Source organism: Lepisosteus oculatus, chromosome 13, assembly GCF_040954835.1.
Source record: "Lepisosteus oculatus isolate fLepOcu1 chromosome 13, fLepOcu1.hap2, whole genome shotgun sequence".
NCBI lineage: Eukaryota > Metazoa > Chordata > Actinopteri > Semionotiformes > Lepisosteidae > Lepisosteus > Lepisosteus oculatus.
In genome coordinates, this window is record NC_090708.1 from 14,183,209 (window position 1) to 14,206,515 (window position 23,307).

A 23,307-nucleotide genomic window follows, 5' to 3' on the forward strand; every position below is an offset into this window, starting at 1 on the left:
TTGACTGCACTTTAAGAACTATATTCCACAAAGACATAAGATAAGTGGGTAATTCCTAGAACAGATCAAGATAAAATCACTCTTTGCCATCACAAAAAAGAATCGCCCAGGACTATTACATAAATATGATCTATATATCACATGTACAAATAGCATGAAACACCATTTTGATGGTATTTATTCTAAAATACTACTGTACATAAGGTCCTGTTTTTATTTAAGTAAACAAGATCAAATATAGGAGTTTTTTCTAGGTACAGTTCCTCTCACAGGTTTGGGCACTGCACTATTTGTGCATTATAAAGGGTGGTGATAAATTATCAATTGTCTGTCTGCCCCAAGGCAAAGACAAATTGTTCTTTAAACTAACATAAAGTTACACCTGCTTTGGGGAGTAGTTCTAATGAGTTACATATTAAAAATATATGGGTGTATATATAACTTTTATTTTATAGTCATTGTGGGGAAGCAATAAAAAGACAAACAGAATGTTAGGATATATCCTATATATGTCGGAGCCTATCCCAGCAAGCAGTGGGTGCATGGCAGGATACATCCTAGACCGGATGCCAGTTTATTGCAGGGTGACGATGTATAGTGTAGAATTTAAATAAAAGGACGTTCGATTGAGATTGTTAGATCTTGTTAAAAAAATGTATTCCTTCTCGGGAATCAGTCCATAAAATGTATATAATGTATATATTGAGCTCAAAGTAATATCCTTGTGACCCACCCTGCAGCGAGGTGTCATAATCAGGAACGCTGACAGTCAGATCTAGGTAAGACAGACACACAAAACAGCCATTAGGTAAAGAGACAGTTCTCTTTAATTTACAGTGCAATTGAAATAAACCAACACCACAAAACGCTTGCTAAGCTGGTCTTTGAGCTTCTCTATAGACTTTTACAGTTCCCTCTCTCTTACTAGCAACAAAAGCACATGTGAGGCTCCAAATCTCAGATGGCAAAACTCAAGAGCTCCACTATTTTCTTGTTCAGTCGGTTTCTTCCTTATATCCTTCCCCTATATAAAAAAGGATCTGCCCCCTGTTCCCAGATGGCAGGTCTTGACTGATACTGGAAGCCTCAGCTTCCTCGTTTTTAACTCCTTGGAGATCTACAGGATGACCAGTGAAACATGAACCACAGAATACGAATGGAAACTAAGGGGAAGTGAATTTAGAACTTGGAACCACAGGATTTTTTTCACACATAGGGAAGGCTGTGTGAAGTGTGGGAGTCTGGAACAATCTACCAGCTACAGTATGTTGTTGAAGCCGGTAACCTGGCTCATTTCAAGAAATGACTGGATGAGTTATTAGCTGCTAAAAACGGGAGGAGCTTAGATGGGCTGAATGACCATATCTTGTTTCAAAACGTTCTTTTCTCATAGGTTCAATAAGTACTGTAAGATTTGAAAAATATTACATTTTGTGTAAGAAACATCAAGCTGCTGTATCCATGTAATATTTTACTGTTAACTTGCATATATGAATATAGGATATATTCCTTGCATATAGGATGCGTTTTCCTACATACAATTTGATTTTGAACACACTGTTATTATGGTGACATGCAGAATTGGACTTCATATTTAATAATGTTTAGGACTTACTCAAGGAATGTAATACAGAGTTCACTGGAGGGCATGTCTTTATGAAATCCCCTACAGTATAAATCTATTAAAGTATTCGTTATATGTCAACCAGGAGAGACAGAGAGAGACCCTCTTTCTATTGCATAATCAAGAAGACCACTGAGGTCAAAGGTGAAAGCCACACCCTGTGTTTGGAGACTACTAGTCACCATGTCACATAGTCCAGGCTTGGCTCCTGAAAGGATTGTCTGTACAGCATGTTCAAGGATCTGCTGGCAAGATCAGACATCTTCTCCAAAAAAAAAGATATGCTTTTTGTAAAAAAATCTTTAATACTCAAAGTGTTTTATAATACAAAGAATACCTTTAGGAATATTAAATAATGGAAATTTGCCTCGTATCTATACAACTTCCCAAGTCTTTGTACTGTGTTTTTAGCATACTTTTTTAACTTTCACAACTTTTACATTTTTGACTTTTCACTCAGTCCTGTATGTTTTGTAAGGGTTTAACATTGTTTTCACTATACTTAACAAACAACACACAATTTCACACAAATCCACTGGAATGTTCCTGGCAGCACATAACAGCAAACCTTTAAAACATGGGAAAGTGGAAACATCTTTGCTGTAAGCCAAAAATATATATATAGTTGCCTTTCACAAGATAGTGAAAGCTAGATTAAAGATAGACATTTCTGTATTTATACATGTGCTGGCATTGGCAATGCTTCTTTAACTGACATTCTAGAATGGCACGTTGAGCTTTGTCAGTATACGGAGAGTGTGCACAAAATTAAACTGTTACAGTTAAGGCACAGATTAAAGCAGAACTGCAAGCTGATTGCTAATTGCAAGTCACAAGCCCAGTATCGTGTAGCAGATCTCTAATGGGCAGAATCAAACAGACCCTGGCAAACAAAGAGCCAGATTCAACTCCTGGCTGTGGAATTTATGACTGTCAGGTGAGCTGGTTATGCTTTATGTGTATTAAAATAAACCGATGCAATCTGACCACGACTGTACCTGCCAACAACCACGTTCAAAAAGCACAGAAACCGACACCACAGCTCCACCTATTGGACACTTGCAGAGGTAAACATTAAAGCGGGAAGACATTACGGCTCCGACATCAAATGAGAGGACAGGCAACTAAAAATCTGAAATTGTACCAAAGAACAGAATGGCTCCTGGATTACAAGAGTGTGAATGATAAAATCCCAGTACACTAGATCCACTCGTTTTTTCAGGTCATCCCTAATTATAGCCTGTAGGATAGGGATGTTTTTACTACCTCAAACGCAGGTCTCTTTAAAGAAATCTCGAAATTATTCTTGACCACATTTTTACTCATGGGATGTTCTCGGAGGAAGATAGAATATCTCTTAGTAATGCATGTTTAATGAAAATTGAATGAATTAATAAATCATTTGTATCGTTGCTTTCGTTCACGAGAAATAGCACCTTGTTTTCCTGGTGATAACGTGACCACGCAGTGACCCCGTCTGCCGAGTTCAAGCGCTCTGTTACAGTTTTGCTCGTACCCTTAACATTTTAAAAACAGTCAATAACCATAAACATATGAGCCTCTACAATACTAAGACATGACGCATGCCAACAAGTTAACCATCTATGTCATAAACCTGTGGGTGTAATGTATGTAAAATCACCGTGATTGTAAGATCTATGGTTTTTATTTTCTAAGGCACGTTTTCCTTTCTTTCTCTACAGTGACACGCTGTTGCCAAACGCGTAACTGTGGGATACCATCGCGACAAGTCCTCAGCAGCATGTCATGATAGGGACCCCCTGTATATGACATGTATATCACGGCAGTGTTATAACACTGGCGCCTTGCTTCAGTGTTACCCTGGCACCGCTGTCGCAACAAAGGTCTTATATCAGGACATGAAATAGGATAGGAGGTGTGGAGTGCGATATATAGACTCTGTGTTGCGGCATGGGGTCTGCATATCCTGTCGGGGTATGTCATATCTCGATATAGGACCTTTTATGTCGTGACATAGGGCGGGGCATTTTTGCCTGGGTATATCATATCGCGATATATCGGCTTCATGTCGCGACATGAGCAGGGGGGGGGGGGTTGTCATATCGCGATATGTGGACTCTGTGTCGTGACATGGGGGGTGGGCGTTTTGGCTGGGCATGTCATATCGCGATATAGGACCTTTCATGTCGCGACATGGAGCGGGGCATTTTTGCCTGGGTATATCATATCGCGATATGTGGACTTAATGTCGCAACAGTGGCGCCACGCCATTCGCAATAGGTATCGTGACATGCTATCGGAGTCGTGAACGCGCTGTGGATGCCATGTCATTCTTTGTCTGCTATTCAGTTTTGACCTCAGTGCAACTTATCTTAGATTGATTAGTAATTTGAAACCAATGGATGTGTTACTGTATATCCAGCGTGCTCATACAGCACACACGGTTGACCGGGCGACAGTATTTGGACCAAGAAGAACATCAATCACCTGTGTATCTACATGTTCTCGGAACTTCCGCTGTGGCGCTTTACCCAATCAGAGTGTCGATTCTCACTCTTCACCCAATCGCGGCCCGAACTGTTCGGGGGTTTAGCCAATCACGGGTCTGAGAGCTGTTCAAGCTAGCGGCGCCAGGTGGATCGGCTTGTTAAGTGTCAATGAGAATGTATTTTTCAAATGCTTTACTTATTTGCAAAATAACTACATCGGCTTATTTTTAACGTCTTTATTGATTCGCAATGTCACGTACCCTTCGAAATAAATACATTTTTATTTTCAATATACCTGTCTCCGCTGCTTTCTGTAATGGATACTGTAAATTGTATTTGAACACTTGTAATTCTGCTTTTTATTTAAAACAATAATAGAAATGTAAAGTTGATCATTATATTATTATGCTCGTGCTTTCAATTTTGTTTTTTATTGATAAATTAAATCTATCTTGAAACTAGTACCTAAAAATGTGAATATGGGCTCTCGTGTTGTACCAGCGGTAATTTGGGTCTCTTCACCAATGAAAGGAGTACACAAGCAATACATTTTCGAGAACATGCCTAACACCTAACCCAACGAACTAACCTAAGTAACTCCTCCCTAAATGTAAGACTGTTTATTCCCGTAAAGGCTGGAAAGTCTTCCGTGAACTGATCAAAAGATCACAACTTAAAGATCTGGTGGTCGTGACTTCGCTGTTTTGTACGTCACAGAGTGACGTCACAGTCAGGAAAAGAAGGCGCTATATTGAAATATATTGAAACTTCCACCCCACCCGACCAGACAGACTCAGAAAAAAAATTGCCCCCGTTGTTTTAATCACAATCAGGAGTTCAAGTACCGAGTTTATTCGTACCTGTGAACTTCCTTGTAGACAGTCACATGATTACCCGACAAAAGGCACAATATCTCGGAAACGAAAGCAGCAAAAACGCTACATTATAGGCTACAAAGTATAAAGACATGCTCGTTAAAGCCTCTAAGTAAGAACATGCAATTGTTTGCTAGTGTTCGCTTTTTGAGACTACCCCCACAACTCTTCTGATTATGGTATGTGATATTCGTGACAAATTTAATTTTCCTGCTCACACAAACGCACAGAAGACACTGATATTACATACAAAATCCACCACCGCCCCCCACCCGGGAACACAATTGCAGAACTGTTACTCTCGCACCGGTAACACACGCTTGAACTCGGCAGACGGGGTCACTGGAGGTCAAAGTCACCGTGCGTGGTCACTTGATCACCGGGAAAACAAGGCGCTATATCTCGGGAACGAAAGCAGCACAAACGCTACTTTCAACGGCACAAACCGGCATTTTCGTCGTTCGTGCTGTCTAGGGGGGCAACTTCGCGGAGCTCAAGGTAAACCCTGATTGTATTTTAAAAACAATATTTCGGACGGATGTTGAATCTTTGCGTTTTTCATTGTGTTTTGCAATAAAAAACTAACTTCAGAGTAACTCGTAAAACTACTGAACAATCTAAAAGCAGGCATACGAAATACTTAGAACTGTTACAAGCGACAAGTGAAAATGAGCTCTTGCAGTTCTTTCTTTAGCTAAAGACAAAGTCCTCATATGAGAGACCTTTGCGAACTAGCTGTCATTTGAACTGGAATCTCTAGACAGTGACGAGATTATCCCCATATTCAATTCCAAACCCCGACGCCTGCGTCTGGTCTAGAAGGCCAAGACCTCACAACAGAGGTAGGCACTGGTTGTTTTTTTGTGTGTCCCCGCCGTGGCACAGTAGCGTTCGGCAGCCTAGGTAATTGTTGCTTAACCCGTCGGTGTGTGTGTGTGTGAGAGAGAGAGTATATATATATAAGGTTCTGCTAATTCTGCTTGCGGATTGCATTGTAAATTGGAGGGGTGCCCCTATGCTGGCAGGGCGATCAGTTAGAGTCCGGGCCACCCACTTTTGCACAGGCCCACCCAAAAATCAATTCCTGGCTACGTCCCTGCTACAGTACAAAGGCAAACTTAAAAGATTCCAAGATAATCTTCCTTTATTAAGTCAATACAGCACATGGAATGTAGATCTCCACATGCAATATAACAGAATAACAGAACTTCTATTCTGTCAAGGATTTATGAGAACCATCCAAATAAGCACCCGGATCACCAAATATTATTACGTATTATAAATTTAATCTCGTTTTGAGGACGAATGAGTAAATTAAATAAATTAGTATTGTTTACATCATTTGGTAGGAGAGAAACAATATTAATAGCATATTGATTGGTTTATGTAATCCAGTGTTCTCTCTGTTATCTTAATGCACTCTACACAAAAAGAACTTCCTAGGAGATAACATGGCAACAGCTAGAATGAAAAAATGGTAAGAGGTTTGTGTTAATGAAATTAAATTCAATCCATTTATCTCCCATGCTGTTTCTTACCTCTTTCAACATACACACTAACTGATTTACTGAACAAATTCAAGGTAACATTAAAAAACGTTTTATTTCATCTGTATCATTTAATAAGGTCATTTTGAATTAAACAGTATTGATTTCTGCCCTGTGCAATTCTTTTTGATGTGCTGAATGCTATCAAGTTATTTTCATTGTCATAATTTTTTACACATACAGTACATCACTATCATTAATATGAGGTTTAATAGCATAGATGGATAGCTACTGGGCTTGCTGGGATTATCTAATTTTGAGATTGCACAGGCCCTGTCTTTCATTTACATGCATGATATAGTTTCTTAGTTGTGCTCAAAGGACAGCATCAGTGACTATTTACTGCTTTCAAATTCCTGTTTATAAAGAGATGACCTCAAGCAACTTTCCAAAATTTGCATTTACATTGGTTTCTAATAATGATCTTCCATATTAGTTACATGTGACTGTATTTAATAAGCCATCAGGCATCAATTGCAGTTAATGCCTACTGTCTGAAAAGGCAAATACTGGAATAAGATGAATCTATGTCTGTTAACAACTGACATCATCAGATGCATAATTATAGCCATACAGGTACTTCCTTCTGACTTGTCTCTGCACTGGACTCCAGCTAAATACTGTATTTTTAAACGTGCTTATGTAGGGGACAGCATGGTGGGGCATTGATTAGCATTGCTGCATCGCAGTGCTGTGATTCTGGGGTCAGTTGCTCCTTGCTTCTCAGGATGGGCTCTGGTTCCACTGCCAATGCTGAACTCGATAAAGTGATTAGATTAGATACGCCAGCAGCCATATCACCCTGAAACTCACAACTGGCAACCCAGTGGAGCTCAAGTGGTCAGTACCTGGATGGGAGACCTCCTGGGAAAAACTAACGCTGCTGCTGGAAGAGGTGTCAGTGGGGCCAGCAGGGGGTGCTCACAGGGGGTCTGTGTGGGTCCTAATGCCCCAGTATAGTGACGGGGACACTATACTGTGAGAAAGGTGCCGTTCTTTGGATGAGATATAAAACCGAGGTCCTGACTCTCTGTGGTCCCTGGGCGTTTCTTGAAAAGAGTAGGGGTGTTACCCCGGCATCCTGGCCAAATTTCCCATTTTCCTTTATCAGTTCTGGCCTCCTAATAATCCCCATCTATGAACTGGCTTCATCACTCTGTTCTCCTCCCCACTGATAGCTGGTGTGTGGGGAGCGTACTGGTGCACTATGGCTGCTGTTGCTACCTGTAAAGTGCTTTCAGTGGAGTGTTTAGAAAATTATTATTATAATTTACATATTAGAATAATATATACCATGTATATATATTTTAATGATAAAATGTAATACATGATATTATAAATAATATATACAGTACAAAAAAATTATCCTAATTCCAGCACAGTAATATCTTAATATAATGTGGTTACCTAAATTGTTCACAATATAATTAAAAACATGTTACTAGTGCACTGCAAATCTTTAACAACCCTTGATTGAAATTCTGCACTTTTAACTGTACTGTAAGTCATGATGTTCTATTTATTGTTCTCCACATTGTCAGGAGGATGAAAATGATGCAACAACATAAAACACCTAAGGCTTTTCATAAGTTTGTTTTAAAATTTAAAAAATGTTTTGCTACCAACATGTAAAACTTTAAGTTTAAAGTTTAATGGTAGCTGCCAGATGTTCAACAAGTCTTACATTTGTTCTAAATTTCCTTTATTTTACTTCTTCAGCTTTCTAATTCTCCCCCTTTTGGCATCATCTGAGAACATGACTAAGCATACCAGAATGTATTACCAAATATAAATCAAGAAGGGTTGTGATCCCTGAGTAGACCCTTGTTGTACTCCACTAATCATGTACTGTAACTCCAATTGGAACACTTGTTCCTTTTCTGTACTGTTTTCCATCCCTTAATTAACTATCAGTCCCAATACAGTAGCTTTCAGACAACTGCATGCAATTATTGTCTTATTGGACTGAAATTTCTATTAACATTTCTTGTCTTTTTTAACTGAACTGAACTACACTAGCAAATCCACTGTCTTGAGTGCAGTTTTGCTAAGATCCTCTAACATGTTGTTTCCTTACATACAGCTGTCAGAATACCATCAGGCCCAGGGGAGTTGTTTATCTTAACTGCTTCTAATCTCTGCAACACTTCTGCCTCTTCTCTGCTGATACTACTTAATTTTGAACTTCGTTTTTTTTTTCTCAGCCTGAGGCTTACATTTGTTTTTCCTGGGAAACCTGTGAGTGAAATATTAATTTAATACATCAACCTTTTCCCTTTCAGCCTCCAACATTTTCCCATTTTTTTCTCTCTGAAATGCCTTATTTCATCCTTTACTGTTGCTTTGCTTTTGTAATACTGAGAAAACATTACATTTTTTTTATTTTGGCCTCCTCTGCAGTATTCTTTTCTGTGACCGTTGCTGCCTTTCAAATATCATAATTTTATGTGGGCTTGTAAAATATTGTAATTAAATTGTTACGGTGACAACAGCAACATTCAAAAACTATTCCTGACTGGATAGGTACATAATGCTACAATTTCTCCATCTCTCCACATGTTTACTCATTAACCTTGCATGGAAGCAGTCTGACATGGGAATCTAACAGGAATATAATGTACAGGACTACCACTATGACACAGTGTTGAATGACTGCAAGCAAGACAATTCCAATGAGAAAAAATGACAAAACAATGAAAGTTATGTTATGGAACATACAGAATCCAATCTATTTTATTTCTTAGAAAATTGTTTTTAATAGAATTTCCAAGTTACAGTTAGCCCTTCACAGAAGGTGTATACAATTAGTGCCATGGTCAGTCACCTACTTACCTGTGACGACCCAGCATAGTATTCATGGTTGTCAAATAAGACATGGCAATGTGAACAGTTATCAATACGAGACGAGAACACATAAACACGTTGTCAAAAACAATTAACTGAACTGGAGCCGAAGATGGCAAGTCCTCAATGCAGTTCTGTTGGAGTAATGCAACAAAATACCATCTAAAACCTTTAACATAAGGAAAGATTATGTAAAATCACAAGGAAAGAACATTCAACAGATTGTCGTGTTATTTTTTTAAGATGAGATGAAGAACGCAAGAAAAATTAAGACAGGCAACAAACTAAGGGAGTCAAATTGTTATTCAAAAACCCTCTTGGGAAGTGAAAACCACGAGAGCTGCACTTTTCGAAGTTAGAAGACAATTTCGACTTTAAAACAAAAAGTAATGTGTTTCTGTGTGTAGTTGTTCAATAATATTATGAAGTGGAGCTCATTATGAGTACAGCTGCATCTTGGTTCCTATTTCTATTCTGGACTGGAGAGCTTTCTGTACAGAGTCTGCATACAGAACCAGTCTGCCACCTGGTTCTCCCGTTTTTTCTCAGGTGCCCCTATATCCGATGGCATCCAGTTCAAGATGTAGTACTACAATTCACCCTATGCCTGTAGGACTCGGCTCTGTCTAACCACAGCCCTTTATAGTTTGAAACAACCGTGCATATGGATGGATAAACATTATCTACACCCTTTGTGAAAAAGGTTTTGTCTTGACTCAGGCACTGTGCAAACATGCATTTAGTGGAAATCAATTTTGTGAACACTTAAAAGCATGGGAAGGGATCATAAAAATAGAAACGTATTCCTACCTGTATTTGACAATGAGCAGTGCTAACATTGAGATTCATGAAAGTAGCTACTAAGAGTGCAAAAGAGATGCCTTTACTACTTTCAGGAGGTTCTACTACATCTTAATGTGCTTTTACCATGGCAATAGTAGTACCTAGGTCAATAAAAGCTGATTTCTTAATATACTTTATCAGAGAGCAAAGAGAGTAAAAGGAAAGCATTCTAGCTGCATATACATTAGAGGAAATAGATTATTTTATAAGAAATGTATAGTGTTATATCAGCATGTAACAATTTTAACGATTAAAAAAAAATAAAATCGTGGAATAAGAACATAATAAAAGTTACCAATGAGAAGAAGCCAATCTGAACTAAGTATCTCATTTGGTTGTTGATATTTTAAAATCATTGGCTGTCAAAGTGCTTTTTGACATTTCCTGGTCTGAAATTACATCTTAGACACCAGTCTCTTCTTAATCCATTGTCTCTTCGATCTTTGTAGATGAAAAAGCTCTTCATTAGAGGTCAGCTGCAATCTGTTCTCTATACGACGTCACTGGTTTCAGAGAAGTTTATTTCCTTATAAAAGCAGCAACTCCCTTCCAGGAGCAGTAGTTGTGGGCCGTGAGCTCTGCTTGAGAAGTGATGTGCAGCTGAAAGAGGGGTGTCTGGTCTTATGTCCAGGTTTCCATGGGAACCATGGCCTCTTTTGTCCCTACTGAAGGCATAAGGTTCTCCTCACACAGGAAGTACAAGGGGAACTGCACTATGAAACCCCGAATCCTCTTCAGCTCCTCGCGAGCTCTGGCGGGATCGTCCGAGGCCATACTGGAATTTAAAATGAACCTCTGCAGTTCGGCCATGCTTCTCACTAGGCTGGAGGGCAGACAGTTAAACACCTGGGGAAATTGGAGCATGAACAAGGTGCTTTCAGTAGGATGTATGTGTACACAGGAAATACTTTAAATCGTTTAAAAAAATAATTCCGATTCATACTCAGTTGAATGTGAAACTAAATAACTTCGTAGTTTCTATTCTAAAGTTATCAAGATAACCCAAAGGAGAGCCTCCTTTGTCCTTCTAATAACCACACCAACACTCTTCAAAGACAGTTTCTTAAATTGTAAGACCTCACCCAAAGGTCAGCAAATTAAATAACACACAGGGTCGTTTAAAATTACTGTCTATGCAAAGGATTTTAGCTAACTATTCTAATGAGCTAAACCTGTAGTAGTATTTAACAAAAAAGTCGTGTATTTTTTTAATGATATACTGTATTCAGCCAGCTATAACATAAATAATCAATTAACTCAGCCTAAAAGGGTCCGCTGCTCTAACCCATGATGACATTGAGCCACCTCTTAGTGTCATTTCTATAAATTACTCTCGAACATTCCCCCCTGTAAAGGAGCTCACAAAAGTCATGTTTCTCTTAATTAATGGTTGTATCACTTTGACCTTGCAAGCTGTATGCAGAGAACTGCAGGACAGCTGTGGGGATGAGCTGCCAGGGGCTGCATTACTGGCAGTGTCAGCTCTTGATTGGTTTTGAAATGATGAATCCCTCGGTTTATTAAAATTCATGGGTAGGCCATGCAATGTCTAAGCTGGCGGCACGGAGAGTTAACATTCTCAGGCGCTACAACTTTAAATGCTACACTAAAGTAATGCATTTTCCCTTTACTTTTTCTGCTTGCTTCCAACTGGGGGGTATGCTGCAATGGAACTGAGCCTTTGAATTTTATGAAGGCCACCATTCTTTTAGTTTTAAAGCTCCACCCCACCCCCCCACACCTATTTGTGCCAGCCAATTCGTCATCAACGGGAGCTCGGTAGAGATGAAGGCAGCACATGCGCGCCCTCTGCAATTCGCACGGACAGGCCGTCTGTTTCTTCTGCCACACTGCGAGTCCCCCAGCTCCAGGGGGAGAATTGCAGGTTTGGCAGGAGGACAGATGAAGCTCATTCATAACGACGCAAGTGCATCAACACCTGGCAAAGCCACAGGGGTTACTGCTGTCTGATAACCCAAGAATAACCTGGGTGAGCAAACGTTTATCGGCTTCTGACAGCAGTCAGTTGTGCGCAACTGTCTGGAGAATCCTCCAAAAAAACACCCTCTAGTGGAATGACTTTGCAACTTTCAGCAAACGTTTGAGTAGAGGGACCTTTGTGTGCTTCACAAAGGCCCATTTATGGGTTAAACAATTTGGAATTCTAATATTTGATGACGGATGACTTTTATGACATGGGACATCCAAGCTGTAAAGCATTACAATGTATTATCACCCCTGCACAACATAACCAAAAGGGCTTTAAATGTGCAAGTGTGGTTGTTACATTCCAACACAAAACTGACAGCAAGGATCTTTTGTGAATGACAGAAGATCATGGCTAGTGACCTTGGTCTAGTCAAACTGAGGGCCTTGTCATTTTTGGGGGCCTCTTCGTTATTCCCTGTGTTCCCTGCAGATCTTATTCAGTTCCTTAGACCACTGGGGATCCTGTTTTTTTTTTAAATTAAAAGTACCTTTTCATAAATGGTTGCATTCCTCGCAGATGTCCCAATCCACACTTCCTTGTAGAAACGGTCACTGATAGGATCTGTTACATCAATTGTGGGATCTGTGAATGCCCCAAGAATGATCCTGTAAAGAAAAAACGCCATTTTTTTCACATTTGAAAACGACATATTTACTTTGTAAGAACCAAAGGGCACAAGTGGAAACTGATGGCAGGGATGGTTTGGACAAAGAACAGGAGACACATCTTTACATGATCATTGCCTGGAACTACCAAGCCATGTTGCTGATACCCTAGCTTCTTTCAAGAAATGTCTAGATGACATCAACACATCGATTACCTGCTAGAAACCAAAAGAGCAAGATGAGCCGAACGCCATCCACTTCCTTATATGCTTCCAACGAAGAACACGAGCAGCAGAAAAAACGGACTTACTTGAAGCACTCCAGACGAAGCTGAAGGGCAAACTTTCCTGCCTGATAGTCTTCCCCATCCATCACAGAAGGCACCATCTCTGTGTCCTCAAAAATCACGGCAACCTCGCTGTCCCTCTTCCCCAGCATGCTGCGGTCGTTGATGTTCGCAGAGCCTGAAACAGTGCAAGAGACAGACAGAAAACATCTGCTTAAGCAGGCTACATAATTTCATAACGTTCCCTTTGGGGATCGAAATGACCTGTCTGCAATGAGGAAAGCAAGCATGGTTAATTTTGCTGGCTACAGCATTACTAATTGCCCTGACAGAAGCCTTTATGAGCTTGTGGATGGCGCAGGCTCCTCCGAGGACATACAAGCACAAAGTCCATGTAAGCACGGTATGTGACACTAAATGGTACAGACTGATGATTGCTGCAATAAAAGCCTCTCATGTGCTGTCAATACAAGTACTGGAAACAACAGTCAATCTGTAATAAGATACTCGAATTCAACAGAGTGCTCTTGTTGCTGACGTGAATGCCTCAACAAGAATGAAGGACTTCCAAAGACAGAGTGTTAGTATCCCAGACCCAGGTGTGAAATTCCAAGCTGAATGAAAAATGTCATCTGCAGTTTGAACGCGGTGACCTGCTGTTTTTGCTTTGATCTTTTTTTTTAAAGCAGTAGATGTTGGTATTAAGTGACCCTAACAATTATTTGATTTTCTGCAGCTGGCTAATTCAGCCATCCACTTTCAGTTCCCTTGTCCCAGTGAGGGTCGCGAGACAGGCTAATTCAATAGTGTGTAAATAGAGCTCAATTCTGATTTGATTCAGGTCAGAAGTCAAAATGATCTGGTGGCCTTTACTCATTTTTCCTAAGTGAGGTCAGCAAAGGTCCCCATTATAACATTGCTAATACTTTAAAAAGGACAGACAAGACAAATATTAGAAGTACAATTTCAAATTGCCAAATCATTTCGGCTCCTTGGATTTCCCTGACTCCAGAATAGCATTGTTTTTTTCCCACATGCAGAATCTTCATTAAAGTCAAACACCACTTACCAAACATTAGTCATCAAGAAAGAAAACTATTTTTGCATTTATATGTTTTAAGGCTCTTTATAATCCACTCTTCAAATAAAATTCAAATGATATTACAGTGAGGAGGCAGACTTCTGGAAATTAACACTACAGTATGTACGGATAAGCCTGGTTACCAGCATTTGAAACTGTATGGAAAAGTCCAGACACTGACAGCTGGTGATGATATATTAGTGGCAGCAGGACAAATGCCTGTATGCACAGCCTGTCATATGTTTAAGATAATGTCCATCTTGAATAAGACGTTGACTAAGAAATGCCAGAGCAGCCAAACTAAAGGCTTGTGAAACTGACATCATCCAAAGCTAGACGGACCACTGTTACAACCCAACACATCATCCCCAGCCCCATTTCCTGCACTGCATTGGTTTCTGCAACTTCTGTCCAACAATCATATAAATGATTATACCCAGGTGCTGCATCCTAGAAAATTGTAACTTCAAAATGAGTTCAAAGTGTTGTTTGAAGACAGTGTCATAGATTATTTTTTTAAATATAATTTCAGAAAGGTTTAATACATTTTTAGAAAATATTTCTAAGATTATTTTTGGTCAGTATCTACTTGAAAGGCCAAGTGTGAAGCCTGTTGTATTTTATGAAAAGAAAAACTTTGGGGCCAAAAATATTCTTCTGGGATGTTTAATCAAAAAATAAAATTCATAATGCCCACACCATCAGACACACAGGAGGAACACAGGAAAGACATTGTACAGTATTTGACCAACTGCAGATACATTTTGTCAGCAGCAGGGGGAGCTTAAAACGAATCCAGACAATCAATTGCAATCTACCGTACTAACACAATCCGCGGAAATAGTCACTTTTGGCAAAGCAGCAGGGCTATGTTACAAAGCACAAATTTGGAGTATGTATGTACTTCAGAATGTTATTTCATACCGTACTAAGAACTTTTTTTGTTTGCACTTTAAGATTTTAACTCAGAGGTCTTGTTCAGCATGAGGAATATAGTATACTTTGAATGCATCACCATTTACCTGGTATACACATTTCAAACTACCTGCACAGTTGTTGAAGTAGTAACTCCTCGGCCTTCTGCTTCAAATGCCCCATCTTGTTCACTCACCAATAATGACCGTGTTGTCATCGGCGATCAGCATCTTGCTGTGGACGTAGATGAGCTCAGTCACCAGCCTTCCCTCAAGCTCGGCATGAGTCCTCAGCCCACAGAATGAGATGTAGTTCATCCACTGGTCCCCCACTGGAAATACAATACAATAATCACAGGTCTCACAGTGGAGCTACATTTATGGGTCTTCAGCAGTCACCCGTGGCCACAGGGCAGACCACATGAGCCCTGAAAGGCCAAACGTTCTGAAATATAATTAGTTTATATAAACTAACAAAAGTTCTTGGAGAACTTTAATGCTTTGTTCGGACTATCTGAGATTAGAGAGACTAATAACAGATGGAACTATAGGTAAAAACCAAACCAAAGTAGTTTGTCTCAAGTATTAATATAGAAAAAGATCTCACAAAACAGTGTCTATTAGCAGATAATGAGTCTATATCATACTTTTTGTAGAATTATTTTCAACAAAGCACCTCAGAGTGGATACAGTGGAGCAGAAGAACAAGCTGAAATCAGGATCCCTAAAGTGTTGTACATCTTCAGATGATCTACCTGATAGGTAGAAAAGAGATTCTATTTGGAATGTGAGGTAAACTGGCCTTGAATCCACTTTGTTTATGTACGAATTTCTGTGTTCAGCAGAAAGTGGAACAGAATATTTAAATTAGACAGAAACCCCAAAAGATACACCCCACCCCACACCACAGCACTTCTGCACCAGGGACAAAACAGCTGAACTTTGTAGATAGTAACCACTATCATGAAATTTACTGGCTGGACCTTTTCTAATTTAATGTGTGTTTAATTATTTTAAATCGTCCAGTAATAACCCATTTATTACTTAAACGTGTGTAGTGACAGCAGCAGGATACCTGCATATCATCGGTAGATTCAAATACATTTAAAAAATAACATGTCAGAAGATGAAACAGGAGGTTTCTGAAGCATGTCAGTCATGACAATTCTGTAAGAAATTCTATCAGCCCTAGAAACCAGAGATAACTCGGGAAGAAAACTACTGTGATAGCCATTACATTATTTTTCACGTATCATCCAAGGATGGCACAGTGGCGCAGAAATTAGTACTGCTGCACTGGGATCCTGTGTTCTGTTCAGGACTTGGGGTGCTATCTGCATGGAGTTTGTACTGTATGTTCTTAGCGAGTTCATGTAGGTTTCCTCCAGATGCTCCCTCACACAGTCCAGAAACATATACTAGTAGGTTAATTGGTTTTGTGGAAAACTGGCTCTGGCATGAGCATGTATGTGTTTGTGTCTGTCTGTGTGTGCCCAGGGTTTATACTTTCTGCGCCCATTGTTGCTGGAATAGGCTCTGGCTCTCCCACGACCCTAATTTGGATGAAACAGTTAGCATGTTAGCATGCTAACTGGACATTTTCTTTTTCACTCAGTTTTGTTTAATGAGTTTGGAAAGCCGCCACAAAATTTCAGCCCCCAATGTCAATGTCAAGACCCTAAGATCTAATTTTGATATCTCGACATTCTCCAGTGTATTTTTTCAGAATACTGAAAGTAGATATAAAGTATATAATTAGAAGACGGCATACTTGTGAGACAAAAAAGCTCCAAAAGTAAGAAATACACAGTACATCTAATGAAATGTAAGAAATGTATAGCTAATATGACCTTATTGCCAAAACAAAACACTTACTTTCTCTTTTCAGCTGTGAAACAATGGAATTATCTCCCCTGATCATCGTTCTGGAAAATAAAAACAACCGTAATTACTGTACATTTTATATATAGTACTGCATTTTCTTAGACAGTTATTACTGCACTGTACGTGCAAATAAGTACAGGTTGTGCAGCTGACATTTCACCTCAGAAATGTTTTTGCGTGATCTACAGTACATGCAGAGTCAAGTCAAGTCAGTAGTTTTTGCCAGCAAAACCATCTCAAAGTTGATAGCCATATTTCTATTGGATTAAAAGAGATTCACAAGCCTGCTTGTTTACAATGTAATAGGGCCACCACACATCACCAATGTACTCTGTACATTTGACTTTTATTGCAGTTTGAAATGCACTTATCCTACCCCAAAATATAAAAATAGCATTGCAGTTCTCCTTTAATTTACCAACAGAAATCATTAGCTCAGTTTTATTTGCCTGTCTTTGTAGGCTATTGATTTTATATTTGACATTTCAAAAATTTCAAAATTTCAAATTTCCAATCATTGACTTGGTCTAAAACGTTTCATGTATCCCTATTTAAAACCACTAAAAGTAATAATACAGAATATCAATCACTTGCCAATAAAGAAAATGAATAGACATAAACTCATACTTGACAAATCACACAGGTTTTAAATTGAATGAATCCACACAAGACTGAAAAGCTCTGTCTTTTTCTGAGCCATACAGCTCTACAGCAGGAAATTTGAAACATTACAGATCTGGAACACAGGTTATTTATCTGAGCTTTGAAAAGAGACCAAATATTTTGATTATGTGTTACTCCAACTACAACAGCTGATCCCCCTAAAAACAAATACTAAAAAATGCAAAGTAAATCTCTTAAGAGTCAAAGACTAAGAAACGTCTAGAGAAGGAGACTTTTCTTTAAATGGAGGTGTTTGTTACAATTTGCCACTTACAGAGTGCCTGACAGACAGTTCTTTGTACCTGAACAATTCTGAGATACTTCACAATGTGACTGCTTTTGTGGCTGTTGCCCGCAAAGAAGCCGATATAGTTGGGGAATTTTAATATTAGCATTTTACTTAAAAGTCTTGTTAGGTATTCATTTGCACAGTAATACACGTGTTCTGACCCGATAAGAGATAACATTGTTACACCATACAATTTTACAGATCCAAATTGAATTAGGAAAATCAATTCTCAAACAGTTGTACATTTACTGTGCAACATTAAGAGCTTACTGCCCCAAAACTCAGTGGTTTACAACCAGATCACACATAGAAACAATAGACACTGAATACAGTCTCCCTGACTTGTCAGTCCTCACAAAAACCTGAATCTTCTGCTTTTTCTTAGTCATGGAAAGATGGCAACATTACCTTGGACCCCCCTTCATGCATTAAAATTATTTTTTTAAATGTTCTTAAAATAATATGTTCTTATTCTTACTGTAATAATTAAGCAGATGTGATAGTGACAGTGTCGCTGATGTCTCATAGTATTTAGTGCTCAAGACTGAGACAAAGATCTTGCTCAAAGTAATAGCCAGAACATTAATATTTCTCAAGAGTTAAGATGTGAGAGCTCACAAGCACACTGTAAGCACTGTAATGCTAGTTTTTTTTTTACAGCGGAGAATAGTAATAAGACTGACAAGGAAGCTGTTGAAATTCCTGTGCTGTGGCAGTCTCTACCTGTGTTATTGAAAATCTGAACTTTATTTCACCTCACCTATAGTTAAAGTGCATGACTGCCTGGATAGAATTGCCTCCTCCAGTTTGGATGTCTCCTTCAAACCCAGGCAACAAAGGGGTCACCACATACACACGGTACTTTTTGTCTTCCCTGGAAGAAAGCAGAAACAATGGAGGAATAATGAAAAGCCACTGCACAACCTCAAGCAAGCTCAGGTCCAGCTGGGGTTATGAATTATGAAAAGTGGAATAAAATCAAATTCTGAACTCAGAAGGCAACAGAGGATATCTGGTGCCATTATTTTAAAAGAAATGCAACGCTCATAAAATTAAAGAAGTAGTACCTCTGACAACAGAGTTGGGATTTTTAAATTAGTCTGTGTCATTAAGTTCTTGCTAGTGTTTCATAGAACAGTATAATGATCTCCTTTATAACCACAGACAATTTTGCTGTATAATGAAGATATTCAAATACTTTGTGATAACAGATAAGAGATATTACAGGACAAGCAAAATATGTACAGTCACATGGGTTTATTACCAGTTTGGTACAGATTCCAAACCAGAACCTAAGAACCTAGACCAGCAAAGTACTCTCATGACAAGCATCTTAACCAGCTGATTACATCACCCTTGGTTAAATATAGACCTTCTTATGACAGCTAGGCACACATGAATATGGAATTTATAGCTGGTGAGCAAATACTGAATAGACAGCCTCCAAAATGACTTCTGCCACGTACAGCCTGCTCTTGGCGGTGCCTAACTTCTGGAAAATGTTGCTCATTTTAATACACACAATAATAATACCTCAAACTTTTACATTTCTGCACCAACGAAGCATGAAGGGAGCACATGGCCCTGTTTGCAGGCTGGCATCATGTTTGAGATCAGATAACACACCATATGCTTGAATTCATTTCTTGGCTAAAAAAGTCACTTTCAGAATTCATCTGTTTCACTACTCTAGTCACTGCCTTTTTTCATTGTTTTTTTTAAAATTCCACTGTTTAGTTTACAGGTCTTGTAAATTGCATTTAAGTTAGGTATTTATCATTTGATGTAAGTGTGTATAGGTTTATTGCAGACACCTGGGCTGCCAAAGGCCAATACAAAGTCCAAGTCAAGCCTGAGTCAGAGGAAAACAGCTATATCGACTCTAACTCACACTGAATAGGCAATAAAAACAGATACTAAAGCATAGCAACTGCTGTTGAATAACACAAGTACCGACTATTTCTCAGTAAAGAACAAAATATTTACTGAAAGAAATGTAACGAATTGATTTACAGGTCAAAAATAACCAAAGCTTAATTCAAATGATATTTTCCACATACAGGACACACACGTTTTTATTATTACAACTGAATAAGAAAAGAAAACATTTACTTGTAAGCTCTGTTGATCCTCTTTGCAATGGCATCTCCAATTCCATTTAAAACGTGTCTGTTGTCAGAACAGCTAATGAAAAACTGGTTCTAAAAGACAATAAAATATACGGTAAGAAACATATTACAATAACCATCCCTGAAACAACATCTTAACAGTTCTTGTGGGAATCTAACTTTGAAGTTCAAAGAAACCTTTGTTAATTCCATTGGATCGTATTGGCACGAGAGCTGACCTCTATGTAGATGTAGTGCTTGCTGTTTTCAATCACATGGAGGTAGGCATTGTGGATGGAATCCTCATGGTACTTGATTCCTGCAGACCAGTCAGCTGCAGATCTCAAGATCTGGAAGAAATGGTCATAAATCTAAAAGAAAACTATAATGCAGCATTTGAAATTCCAGTAACTTTAATATCAAATAACAATTTGACAAGGCAGTTCCTGTCTTTCATTAAAGCCCTATTATTATCCTACCTGTACTTTAGTCTGGATGCAATCTGGAACCTGGTACCGCAAATCGTTGGCTGTTGTGTGAGACTTCGGCAAAAGGTAAGGATACGAGAGGGATCTGTACTTTGGCTTCATGATCTATTAGAGAACAGAGCGAATTTAGCTTTACATGCTGCCTGTAACATGCTTGTTTGCTACAATAGCCCGAGAAAAGAAACCTACTAGGTATATGGAGGAACAGACTCACTTTAGTGAAGTTCCATCGTTGTATAAAGTGTCTTGCCACATCTCTGGCTGCTTTCCCATGAACCACTGAGGCAATGTCATGCCAGGGCATTCTTGGAGTGGTGTACCTGTTGATGAAGTCTGTAGAGCCAATGAGTTAGACTGGCAATAAAGAGGCCATTTCATGCTTCAAAGGTTATTTACTGTACATTACATAACTTCAGCTTTCACACTATGCAACATAGCAGACAGTACACATGACAGCAGGATACCAATCCAATAATATAATTGTGCTGGGTCTTACTCTGTTCTAGATATGAATATGAATAAGAATATGATGGTGTACTGGACATCACTGTTATAACTCTGGCAGTTTTAACGCTATAACATTATCTCTCTTTCACTTGAAATCCAGTCAGTGCAGCCCTTTGCAGCAGTCATTTGTTTCGAAATAAAGATGTGTTTTCTACACACCTCAAAAAAGAGAAGTAAGAAAATCCTCAATACAATGGATTCAATCATCTTTGCTCATGGGAGCAGGTGCTTAGCCAGTGTCAAACAGAAGTACAGTACAGTACCTACCATCGAAAGGTTTGTCCAGCTGCACCCAGTCCTTGAAGACAAAGTTACAGTAGTCCTTGCCATGCCAAAAACGCGTGTTTCCCATCAGAACGCTTGCGTCTTCCTCTGTGTCTCTTGATGGCTTCAGCTCTGTTGTCACAGAGAAAAGCACAATTATTGTATTACTTCAGCTCCTCTCAGTGTAAGCCCTGGGATACCACATGAAAACAAAGCTCTTCACTAATTTTCTACTTTATTTTATCATTAACCGTATGGGTGAGCAAAACAATCTTCTCGTTGATCTTTTTTTGCATTTTTTAAAATGTTAATGCTGGAGTTGTCATACAATGTTCTGGTAAAGTTAACTTCACTAAAAGCCAGGGTAATATTGTTCTATGTACTATGTACCTTGTCTTAGTAACATTCTACAGCTGTGACTTGTTATATCAGCTGGAAATGTCTAGTACATTTTGGTTAAGAAAAAACAAGCCATGGATGTTTTATAAAGTTTTATCAGGAAGGACTTCTGGTAATCCAAGGAGGTGCACAGGCCTAAACCTGCCCAATATTAAAGATATGACTTCATTTGAAGAGAAATTGCAAAGCTACAAGAGGGTTATGGAAGTAAAAATTGTTTTACAGTAAATGCAGTGGGATTGGTTATGTCATTAATACATAAACATTACTAAGGGACACATCTTTGCATTGCACGCTTCAGGCAATTTCTGTACACCTTGCAGAAGAATGAAACATCTGAAGATGCTGGAGAGTGCCTTCAAGGTTTTATATGGAGGGGAAGATATCATTACTTCAAAGATCCACAGTTACCACTGCCAGATATGACTTCTTTAAAACGTTTGCAGCATGAAAAAATCTAAACAATGAAGGTTAACCTCAATGGAGCCTGATTTTAGAAGAGCAATATTCACATTTTATTCTACTTCCATTAGCCTAAGATTTAGCTTTGACAAGTAATCCAAATTATACTTTCTTTTGTTTCAGCCAACAAACTCTTTTGATGCGCACAAACACCAGCCAGCACATCTCTCTTTTCAAACAAGAAAAGAGAGAGACAATGGGTTAGCAGGTTTGTTTTCAGCCTTCGAAATCTGATTAAATATCAAGGAACACCAGCCCACATATGAAGCACCTTCGCAACATAAGCACACACCACATTTCTAGCACAACCAACGGCCAACAGCTGCTTCAGAAGGAGCCAGAGTTATTCAGCAAGGGAACCAAAGCCAAAACAAAAGGGGTTACAAAGCGTAGCAGACATTCAACACATCGGAACAGGTTTATTTCAGCAATACCAATACAGTGAGAGATGAATTTCCTCTGACAGACACAGAGGGTGACTTTCAAAGCTTTCAAAAGTTATGTGTTGTTTTGGAATTCTTACATCTGTCCCTGAACAAGGAGCAATTTTTGATGTGAAACAAATGTGTTGGAAGAACCTTCCTTACAGTAATTGTGCTAGCATCTGTCAAACCACCAGAATATAGTAACTATTGCTTATGTTTATTGTGCTACTCAACCAAGGTAGCATGCTTAGAAATGGGATTTAAGGGTGGTGAGACAATAATTAATAATTTACTGTATCAATGCAATAAAATAAACAATCTAACAAAATATATACCTATGCTTTGCTTTCTGCAGGAAAAAAACATAGTATACAATAGTTGTTCATAGGTACAGTAGCTGATGAATGAAGCTTCTTACAGAGTACATCTTTAATGCTTTTTTAAACGTCTTCGTGTTCTGGGTCTAAAACAAAACAAATTAGACTGATAACTTCAGTTTAAAATTTAGGCCCCTCAAGAAATGGCAATTTATACACTGACATGCACAGGAGGCACAACCTTAAAATAAGGTTCCTTATTTCTTCCTTCAAATAATTGATTCCCGACAACTTTTTAAGCTTCACTCAAAATGTTTAGAAATTCTCATTTCAGTCTTGAACGTGTTCTGCAATGTCAATAGATTGTTAATGCATATCACAATCTCTGCTTCATTCTCTTCAGTTTGAATATTTTCTGCGA

The 23,307-nt window shown here is 38.8% G+C and overlaps 1 protein-coding gene across 5 annotated transcripts in view; it reads right to left on the bottom strand.

Annotated features, from left to right (window-relative positions):
- Positions 1-9,217: 9,217 nt before the first annotated feature.
- The window catches only part of pld1a (phospholipase D1a), a 49,097-nt gene continuing 35,007 nt past the window's right edge, over positions 9,218-23,307 (bottom strand). For all 5 annotated transcript variants that reach the window (XM_015361282.2, XM_015361285.2, XM_015361283.2 and 2 more), the window contains 11 exons: positions 21,287-21,415; positions 20,727-20,845; positions 20,504-20,617; positions 20,264-20,374; positions 20,029-20,117; positions 18,677-18,790; positions 16,956-17,005; positions 15,278-15,412; positions 13,110-13,263; positions 12,682-12,799; positions 9,218-11,050 (listed from right to left, as the gene is read on the bottom strand). In XM_015361282.2, the coding sequence (XP_015216768.2) occupies positions 10,826-11,050; positions 12,682-12,799; positions 13,110-13,263; positions 15,278-15,412; positions 16,956-17,005; positions 18,677-18,790; positions 20,029-20,117; positions 20,264-20,374; positions 20,504-20,617; positions 20,727-20,845; positions 21,287-21,415 (1,358 nt within the window). In that variant the 3' untranslated portion in view covers positions 9,218-10,825. The remainder of the gene's footprint in view (positions 11,051-12,681; positions 12,800-13,109; positions 13,264-15,277; positions 15,413-16,955; positions 17,006-18,676; positions 18,791-20,028; positions 20,118-20,263; positions 20,375-20,503; positions 20,618-20,726; positions 20,846-21,286; positions 21,416-23,307) is intronic.